The sequence below is a fragment of the Puntigrus tetrazona genome, chromosome 2 (assembly GCF_018831695.1).
Source record: "Puntigrus tetrazona isolate hp1 chromosome 2, ASM1883169v1, whole genome shotgun sequence".
NCBI lineage: Eukaryota > Metazoa > Chordata > Actinopteri > Cypriniformes > Cyprinidae > Puntigrus > Puntigrus tetrazona.
The window spans coordinates 10209909-10220894 of NC_056700.1; the positions used below are offsets into that span (position 1 = coordinate 10209909).

A 10986-nucleotide genomic window follows, 5' to 3' on the forward strand; every position below is an offset into this window, starting at 1 on the left:
ATATAGGATGTATTATGTTTATACTTGTTACAATTCATATATTTCATAACGAGCTGGATGAGTAACGTTTGTGTTGTCTACAGTGCATGTATCATGCTCTTGCGAAGCTTGTACCAGCTTGTACCAATATAAACGTAAAACGGAGGAATGTGCTTTTCTATACAAATTCAAAAGAAGTCTCTTATGTATTATCCAGTATGATCCCAGCATTAGTTTCAAGTCATTTGGTGATTGTTGATAGACACAGACATCATGTTTGGACATGTCTTAAAAAATGCAATCATTTAATAAAGGTTTTATTACAGCCTTTGGGGTAAGTCTTTATTTAAAAAAAAAATCCAACTTGCCCAACCAGACAGTGATGTTAATATCTTATAGGGATTTCACCCCTGTAGTTAATTTCTAATTGGTTAAATAATGTTACAACTCATCTTGAGTTACAACACGCTCTGACACATTGTCCCTTGTTATATAATCATTGCGTATCCAAACGGCCTCGGAAAGTCGTGTTACGATCTTCCCTGTCTTGAGATTTTGAAACTTTGTTTTAATAGGTAAAAAGCATTTAGATATTAAATAACAAATTAAAGAATGCTGCTGATTCAGACATACATCGCTGCATTCATTAACATCCTTTTTAGTTCTGTTTTCGCAAGAATCCTATCTTCCAGGCATACAAAGTGCTTATTTTTGCAGTTCTTTATGCAGCAGATCGTTTCCACACAGACTGTTTAAACGGGGAAGTAAAATGTATTTATAAAACGTTGATGCAAAAACAAAGCCATCAAATAGAGTCATTGTTCATCTCAAGTCTGTTCAGCTGCAATCTTGATGTTGCAAAATTCATCTTCTATGAAAAAATTCAATTCAGCTACATAGTGTCTTTCAGCTAAGTTCAAGTTTTGTTCTCATTTGATAGTTTCAGTGCAGTGATATTATTTATTATTTATTATTTAGTGTTAATATTATTATTAAGTATCCCCAACTAAGTAAGCCAATAGTGGCAAAGAACCCTCTCTTACCTCATGAACATGTGTATAAATAGTATGGCAGATAAAAACAAAAATGTATCAATACCACAAGTTTTTTTTGTTGGCGTACTATTTATACGCATTTTCCCATTTCAGGCCTTGAGTCTCAGCTTCTCAACCAAGGGTTTTCTTTTCAAACTAATTCATCCTGCATTTTTTAAAGTCAAATTGTTGAGTGGGTAATATATTAAACACATTCTTTCCTTCTCTTAAATAAATCGTCTCATTTATTCCGTCTCTTGTAAGTGTTATGCTATATTCAAGAATAGTAACGTTTTAAAGGTTCTTTATTATGACCTTTTTATATCTAATTCTTTATTCACGTAAGATCGAGTGTTCATCTAAAGAATGTTAAGATCTTTTCAATAATGCATTTCCTGCACAATGTAACACAAACATGGAAGTAATGGAAAAACTGACTTAAAAACAGACTGTAAAAAGCTGTTTTCAGTTAAATTCATTCTTTGAACGCATGTGAAAAGTTACAGCAGCCATAAAACTTTATGAATACCTTTATGGTATTGGTAACCCCTCACACTTTTTATTGGTGGTGGACTTCTTAAACATTTTTCAACTGTTTTTGACTCAAATAAACAACGTGAAAGGAGGCTTTTTGAGGATACAGTAAAGAATGATTTGATTGCAGCAGATTGTTTGTTTTATCTGTAGTTTCAAGGTCAAATGAATGCTTGGCCGTCAGAGTGTTAATTATTAAAGTTGATGAACATGGCCTTCATCTGGACCTTATCAATGGAGCTAACTCATTTCAGTAAGACACGTCACACACATTGAGATTCAAACACTGCTTTTGATAAGATTGGCAGTAGATACTTAAAGCTGATTATCAATCCATTCATTTGCCAATTTGAGGAGAATGTTTGATTCAGTTTAATTCATCTATTTTCTCTGCATGCAAATTTAATTCCGTTCCTAAAATCATGTATACCGTCACCATTTGCATGAGTTATGTACTGATGTTAAACTAGACGCTTTATTTATTTATTTTTTAAATAATTTATTAATTAGTTCTTTACTAGCTCATATCAGTTGCCAGTGTGTCTGAACTGAATGAACTCCCTGATGCTTTGAGGTTAAAAGCAATCAATGACCATTTATCCTAAAGTGACCTGCCAAATTAAGGTTACAATTGTATAAACTTCTTGCAAGCAAATAAACACTTTGCCAGTTTATACAGCTTTTGAACCTCTCCTCATCACCCGGTGAGGGAAATACTTAGAAAACCTCTGCTGAAAATACGACTAATCATTTGCTACAAGTGTTATCTGACGCAACAAAACACAAAATGTTTTAATATTACATTACAAGTAAATCATTTCAAATACCATAGGTGTGGTATCATTTTTTGGTTTAATGTTCAAATAATGGATGTTACTTTTTTGCCACAATGGAAAATATTTCATGGAACTGCATTTTTGACAATGATGCAACCTTAACCTTTTAGTCATCAGGGGGGTTTTGTGTTACAATAAAAACATAAAAGAGTCTTTGTTAAAAACTAGTTTTGTTTTGAGAGGTCTGAAAGATTTAGAGTAGTGATTAATGAGATTCAACACGTAATATATACATAGACATTTATTTGCCTTCAGCAAATGACTTTAGCATAGAGGTTATAGCTTTTTTTATTTTTTAAGAAGTAAACAAACTTATTTACCCCCCAAAAATCACATATATCAAAGGCCTTGAAGCTGTTTCCCAACTTTGCAGTACTATCAAAGTACAGTCACCTGGCCATCAGGTGGAAGTGTCCATGGACTCCGTTCAAGGACACACACACACACACACACACACACATGCATACACCTATTCATTTTTTTTTCTTAACGGCATCTGGCACGTTTTCAGAAAAAAGTGTGGGGGGCAGTCTTCTGTTGTGGAGTTACGTCAAGGGCTGTGGCTTGTGGTGAATCATATAAAAACAGCACTGAGAGCACATGAGTGCATCTTCAAGGAATAAAGCCAAGCTCTAGTTCCACAAGTTTTTGTCTCCCCAGCAGTCATGATACTTAGCATCGCCCTCATTTGGGCTATAGTTGTTGCGCTCTGTTGTTGTCTTTGGCTTATCACAGGAATACGCAGAAGGTAAATACACACAGATTTTTGACATCACAGGGATGGTAGGATTTACATCTATTTGACAATTCATTTTTCAATTTTTCTAGTACTAAATAAGAAATTTGCAGGATCCTTATTTAGCTTTTTATAGCATTGAACTGAATCAGCTACATGACAGAACTTGTATTTTGTTCTAAACCATGCTTTTACGAGCTGTTTGTAACTGTTTTGTAACAGTTTTGTGCTGCAATTTTTTCAGACAGCCTGGGGAGCCTCCAGTAGAAAATGGCTGGATTCCTTACCTTGGTTGTGCTCTTCAGTTTGGTGCCAATCCTTTAGAGTTTCTTCGCAGCAGACAGAAAAAACATGGTCACATTTTTACATGCAAGATCGCTGGGCAGTATGTCCATTTCCTTTGTGATCCGTTCTCCTACCACGCTGTTATCCGCCAAGGAAGGCACCTTGACTGGAAGAAATTTCACTTCGATGCCTCTGCAAAGGTAAAACTAAATCAAATTTTGCTTATTCCTAATAAAAAATTGCAAATTGCAAAATTGCTAATTGCAAAGTGAGCTACTTAAACTGGCATGCGATGACATGCATGTGTTCTTGCAGGCATTTGGTCATGAGAGCATGGATCCCAGTCAAGGTTTCACCACCGAGAACCTGCATCAGACCTTCCTGAAGACCCTACAAGGGGAGGCCTTGTCTCCTCTCATTGAGACCATGATGGAAAACCTACAGAGCACCATGCTGCAGTCAGGCATCCTGAAGGCCAAAGCCTCCGAATGGCAGAACGATGGTATTTTTGCCTTCTGTTACAAGGTCATGTTTGAAGCAGGCTACCTGACCCTCTTTGGAAAGGAACTGGACGGAGACCAGAGCATTGCACGTCAGCAGGCCCAAAAAGCTCTGGTGCTCAATGCATTGGAGAACTTCAAAGAGTTTGATAAGATCTTCCCTGCTCTGATCGCTGGTCTCCCCATTCATGTTTTCAAAAGCGCCTACAGCGCTCGCGAAAATCTCGCCAAGACAATGCTCCACGAGAACCTCAGCAAGCGTGCAAATGTGTCTGACCTCATATGCTTACGCATGCTCTTGAATGACACATTATCTACCTTCAACGAGCTCAGCAAAGCCAGGACCCATGTGGCCATGCTGTGGGCTTCACAAGCCAACACTTTGCCTGCAACCTTCTGGACCCTGTTCCATATGATCAGGTACAACTCATAGCGAGAGTAAATCTGCACAGTAGTCACTCCCTAGGGTTATCAACCAGCACAGATAAACGTGTTAATTGTAGTGTTGGAGATAAGCATTTCTTCAGAGTGTTCTTGGAAAAGTCTATTTAATTGCATTTAAAAGCATAATCTACGATATTAACGAAATTTCTTAACAAGAAAAAGAAATGTTTCCTCTGATGCATATGAGAACAAAAATTGGTGTAGAAACTTTTTTAAACTCAAAAATGTGTACTAAGTTTTAAAATGGGCTAGAAAGAGCAAGTAATACACTAAATTAAGTGTAGAAAGAGTAAACTATTTTGTAGTAAACTGTATTGTTAGAATTCTTTTCTTTTCTCGCTGTTAAGCTGATGACATAACCTGCTTGTTTGCAGGTGCCCTGCGGCTATGAAAGCTGCTGGCGAGGAGGTGAGGCGAACATTTGAAAGCTCTTACCAGAAAGTCGATCCCATGAATTCTCGACTTGTACTAACAAGGGAACAGTTGGACAACATGCCAATTCTAGGTGGGGACACTTTAAAAATATGTAAATGTTCATGTAATAATATGATTATCATGCCAAAATGTGACGTGGGCTAAAGCTTCCCTGTGATTTCAGACAGTATCATTAAAGAGGCTATGAGGCTGTCCAGCGCGTCCCTGAATGTGAGGATGGCCAAAAGCAATTTTCTTCTTCACCTGGACAACAACGAGTCTTATCACATCCGCAAAGACGATGTAATAGCTCTGTACCCTCCGATGATTCACTTTGATCCTGAGATCTATGAAAATCCTCTGGTGAGATAAATTGCAGCTTATATCAAAAAAACTAAATCTGAATAAAGTCGTAAATTATGTTAGAATTAATCTCCTCATTAATGTTTTCGCATCTTGCCACGAACAGGCATTTAAGTATGATAGATACCTTGACGAGAATGGACAGGAGAAGACCAGCTTTTACCGAGACGGGCGAAGACTTCGTTACTACTACATGCCGTTCGGCTCTGGGGTGACCAAGTGTCCTGGACGCTTCTTTGCTGTGCACGAGATCAAGCAGTTCCTGTCTCTGCTGCTAGCGTACTTTGAAATGGAGCTTTTAGACCCTGATGTGAAAGAACCGCCTCTGGACCAGTCTCGAGCCGGACTGGGTGTTTTGCAGCCCACCTATGATGTTGACTTCCGATACAGGCTCAAATCCCACTAGGAGTCGCACACCTATTTATGGACTGTTGTCTTAAGCTGTAAATAATGTACATTTTGCATCGCGTCCAAGCAGACAAATGTGAATAGGTTTCAATTTTGTTTTCTTTCTATTCAAGTTGATTTGAGAGAGATGTTACTAAGTTTGAAAGAAACTTCAGAGATCGTCTTTTAAAAACAATTCAGTAACATTTACTGCACTTATCCTATGTTTATTTTTCTTCTCAATTCTTATCATATCTGGCAGTATTCAATATACGATATTGAATATATGTTAGAAATTGTAATCACTTTCTAACATCACTTGTCCTATTTTCATTTGCCATTTTTGTAAAATGATGTGCTTCGTAATTGCAAGTGAATTTTACTTACAAAAGGTGCTTGAAGGTGCTGTAAGCAATTTTATATGGAATTAAAAGCAAAAAAACCCAACAACTATCAAATATCACTATATTTGTCCTGATGAAGTATCATGTCTGTAATAGCCCTTTTAAACAATAGGGAAAAATACATTAATCCTGTCAGATTTAGTAGATCAGAGGCTTTGAAAAAAAAATTGTTAACATAAACTGAAAATTCCATATGAGCAAAAAAATCACGGCTGTACCTTTTCAACGCTGGATCGAGCATTCAGCGCGTTTGAAAACAGAAAGACGTCAAGCTAGTTTGCTTCTGCTTGACATATAAAAATAAAAATATGAAGGTTATGGCTACATTTACATTGCAGCGTTGAAGAAAAGGGGGCATGTGCAATTCGTAGGAAGTTATATTGCGGATAACTAAGCACAAAAATAACATGAAATCGATAAATAAGTAGGCTAATCTTAAACCAGCATAAGCACTTGTGGTTTTAGGTCTTTGGGTTTTGGGAGACCGGCTATCCTGACCAGTGTAGAAATAACATATTCTAGGCAATAGACTATACACAATATTGAAAGACCAGAATTCTTATAGCCAGTCAATGTTTGTTATCCCCGTTTACCTTTTCCTTGACATCTGTTCATCGCTATCACTATCTAAGGATGCCTGTAATCCTGACATAGACCTAAATCTAGTTGATAAACACATAGATTATGTCAAGGACACATGCTTAGCAACCAGCTCTTCTGGTGATAAGCATTAGCACAAGGCATGCAAATATTAAAGTGACTCTTAGTAAACCCAACTCTTAGTAAACCAGACAACGTGAAGGAGTGTACTCGTGTGCACTGCTGTACACTTTGACACGTTGTGTAACACACCTGCCAACTACAAAAGATCACTTTGGATTAGAACGAAAAGTTAGGATTGAAATTTGATTGTAATAATGAATTGCCTTTTCAATATAACGAGACACTTTCTCATAACTCTGAATGGATCTATGCATGTGCAAAGAAGGAAGGGATCTTTGTTTGTGTAAATGCATGAACACAGCAAACATGGCACGTTTTGATTAAAGATAATATTTTATTAGACTACGAGATGAGTACTCATTATCACAGTCATTATTCTGAAAAATATTCATTATTCCTAACGTTATGACATCCGTTTAGACTTCTTGCTGCTGGGGACGGGCTTCCAAACACATCAGCAAAGTTATGCGTCGTATTTCCGGTGATTTGTGTCTCGTAGGTGATGGACAATAGTTACAAATATGTTAAATTATAGGTCTTATAAAGATTTATGTGCATTTTAGTGAGGAATAGATGAGAGAGGTTTTTGCCTTTTCCACAGAACCTGATGACAGTTAGCAGACAGATGCTGTTTGCCAGTGTAAACAATACTTCTGAATTAGTTGTTTGCTTGTGACCTTTTGCAGGGTTAGAGTTGTTTGTGCAAGACAATAAAAGGGAAATGTCTGAATGTTGGAGGTTATTATCAGTCAGTGTATACTTCATGTCAGCTTTAGACATTTGAGGCTATGGCCGTTTGGATGGATTATCATTAATTGATAGAAGCAGTCTACGGTGTAATTGAAAAGTGAAGTAGTTCATCGTTTTATATTATCTTAACTGCTTCATAAAGATTATCTCAAGGCCATTGTAATATAGGATAATGCTTCAAAAATAGAGTTCAGATATGGAAACGGACTATCTGGGCAGCAAAGTTTCTGCTGTAGCCAAAGGCTGGCAATTCTTTGTGTTTAATGGAACTTTTTTAATACCTTAAGAGAGAGATAAATCATTTAAAATGCAAATGAGACCTGAAATGGTCTGTGTAAAATGTTTGAGGAGAAAAAATTATTCTCTCCTGGCACAGACGCTGTTGTCTTTATGTTTTTCGTATGCCACAGTCATGGACTGATATGATTTAACAGAAACAGGTATCTATAATGCCTGAAGACAATGAATGGCAAAGAAAACTGATTAACTAAAATTATGATGATGATATTAAAGTCCATATTGTCTGCTGTTTTATAGCATAACAAAAGTTACTTTAACATCTGTTACAAGTCTTTCAGAATCTAATTTTGATATAGTGCTTACATAAAGTAATAGGACGGTACTACAAGGGTCTAAAGGTTGGTTTGAGATACAGTTCAACCCTACCAAAAAACAAACAAAACAAAGCAAAAAGCAGAGTTTAACTTTTACTACTGTAAAGGTTGCAATAATGTAGAGTTGGTAATACTGTAAAATGTTTTTGAAAACATTTTAATATTGTGCGATGCTAATGTAAAATAGCTATTTTCTATTATATATTATTATTTTATATATTGATTATTAAAATAAAATTTCTGCAGTCTTTAATCCAGTCTTCAGTGTTACAAGATCCTTCAGAAATCATTCTATAAATTATTATTGATATCTTCTGCCTGGGATACATACAAATTTAGGATTTTTTGATGAACAGAAATATATTCAAAATAAAATGCTGTTGTTCCTACTGTATGACCTAGCATGAATCCTCAAACATAGCATTTTTCACTGTATCGTATGAACAAATTGTTTTCACGTGTTTATTTTAATATTAAAATGGGGTTTACATCAAAACCCTAGGTTTCCATATGCAAGCTATTTTTTATTTTCCATCTGTTATCTTTATTGATTGATAGGCAATGTCAAAAAACATGTTTATGTTCAGATTTATATTTAGTGTGAAAGTAAACAGCAAGCTGTCATTTAGCAGATGTTTTCATCTAAAGTGATTTTCAGTACACTAATTACAGTGACAGACCCCCTGGAGCAACCTGAGGTTATGTACACACACACACACACACACACACACACACGCGCTAAATAACATTCAAACATTGACTAAACAAGTCATTTTAAAAAGAATAAACATCTAATTATACCCCGCTCATGCAGTCTGGGGGGTAAAAAGTGTTTGAGTGTACAGAATGTGAGGTCACATTTATCTATAGCCCATTTGGTTCATGTACTCATACAAATGAGAGAATTCACTGTTACATCTGATGAAAAAAAATTATATTGTGCTCCTGCATTCGGAGGAGCTTGAAGCAGTGGTTTTATTTCTGATAGAGGAAGTTAGTGCCCATGCTCTGCTGAAACAAGATATAAATGACTTGACACGCAGCTGCAAGCTCTCAGTTTTCACTTTTCAAGGAAGTGATTTATACTGACAACAGCATTAATTGGCGAGGACAACCGGATTACACAACGGGCAAGCTCAAACTGGTTGCCATCTAAATACAGTCACCTTTTGCAAACCAGTCACATAAAGGTCAGAGCAGTGGCTTTACATCTGTTCTTGTTGTTGTAAAAGTAAATCTGGCAATTTATCTTCAAGAAGTGATTGAACTGTATCTTTTATGTTCTACTTATTTGTGTCTGTCAGCTGGCAAGTATCACGGCTTTGACGTGTCTGTTACATTCATGGTTTAAGGTATCACACTTGTAACTGTGATTTGTTTTCCTCTGAACTGCAATACAGAGCTTGACAAGACCCCAAAAAAAAGGTCTGTTTTGAAGCAAATTATGCACTATTTTTTAAAAGAAGAACTGTACTAATAATTATGGTTAGTGAAAATATGATTTTAATCAATTAATGCTGAATTAGCTAGTTTGGTGTCATTAAGATGTTCTAATGGTTCTCCTTTTATTCAATAAATATGCAATTAACTGGTCAAAAGTGACAAGTAATGTTACAATAACTTCCTGTTACAAATAAAAGATGTTTATAAACAAAATTCAGTTAATTAACACGCCTGGTTTTGCATTTTTGATTTAAAAAAAATTGTATAAAAAAGTATATTATCACTGAAATGTTATGTCCACTATTAATTTGCATTTATAATTTGCACAATCGTAAGTAATTATATCATGTGACCCTCTACCATTAAACCTTCAACGTTTTCCGTACTTCCTTTGGCTAATAAAAAGTACTGATAAGTACTAACAACATGGAGACATTCAAAAACACATTTATGAAAATGGCATTATACTTTATTATTAATGCAACAGTGTGTTAAAAATTAATCAGTTTCAAAATGCATAACGGGAGATGTGACAAGCATGAGAAATCATCAACACACCGTTTTCTTAAGTGTAAGTACTATTAAGAAAGAGGAATAAATTTAAAATGATCTGAGGCAGATAAGCAGCACGTGGCAACTGTGAGACCTACAATATCTTTCTTTGTGGTCAGCTTTTGTTTTGTCACGTTATTTACTATTAAAGACTTTAACACAACAGGAACGTTGCGTTAGCAAATAAAAAAAATACAATTCTCTAACTGAATACACTACACGATTTTTGCCCCGATTTCACCGTCTGAACAAGTTGATGCTACAAGAGGCTCTTTTCAGATTTTAAAAGTCGTGTAGTGTATTCCAGTCTAACAACTCGGCTTTGAGACCCTACAAATGGCGGCGATACCCAAAATGCACTTGGACCGATTAACGATCCTCTTTCCGGGCCGGACATCTCTGTGGAAGAAGAGGGAAAGCTCTGAGGGATGCAAGGATGCTGACAATTCAGCTTTGCATCACAGGTATAGATTGCACTGAAACTATATTAAAATACAAAACAGTTATTTGAACTGGGTAATATTCAGATTGCATGTTAATTATATCAATAGTAAGTAATGCCCTGACAAACCTGCCCTGCTTTGAAGCAGACAAGATTGGGATTAGTAGCCTATATGTCCAAAACTGAGACGTTCATGAACAATTTATGTCAAAGCTACATGGTTGCCATACAATTGTTCTCTTTTTTATTTTATTTTTTGGTGTGTGTGTGTGTGTGTGTGTTATGCTACATTGAGGAGTACACATTTTTCCACAAGGATAGTAAAACCAGGTTTTTTTTTTACATTGTGAATACTGGCCTGTGGTCTCCATGAGTTTGTAATTATTGCACATAGGTGAGTCAGGATTCAGCCCTTCTTGTAACTTGTAATCGTAGCAGATTTAGCGCTTCAACTAAAGAGCCATCGAGGATACCATGAGTCAGAATTGAATACATGTGCTAGTTGACCTAAAAATAAAAACTGTCATCATTTACTCATCCTCAAGT

At 36.0% G+C, this 10986-nt stretch overlaps 1 protein-coding gene across 1 annotated transcript; it reads left to right on the top strand.

Moving 5' to 3' along the window:
• The first annotated feature begins 2982 nt into the window (after positions 1-2982).
• On the top strand, positions 2983-5959 carry LOC122355329 (cytochrome P450 7A1). The gene is made up of 6 exons (XM_043253491.1): positions 2983-3131; positions 3364-3604; positions 3720-4324; positions 4723-4853; positions 4947-5125; positions 5232-5959. The coding sequence occupies exons 1-6, from the start codon at positions 3049-3051 to the stop codon at positions 5529-5531; spliced, it is 1539 nt and encodes a 512-aa protein (XP_043109426.1). The 5' UTR covers positions 2983-3048; the 3' UTR covers positions 5532-5959.
• The last annotated feature ends 5027 nt before the right edge of the window (positions 5960-10986 follow it).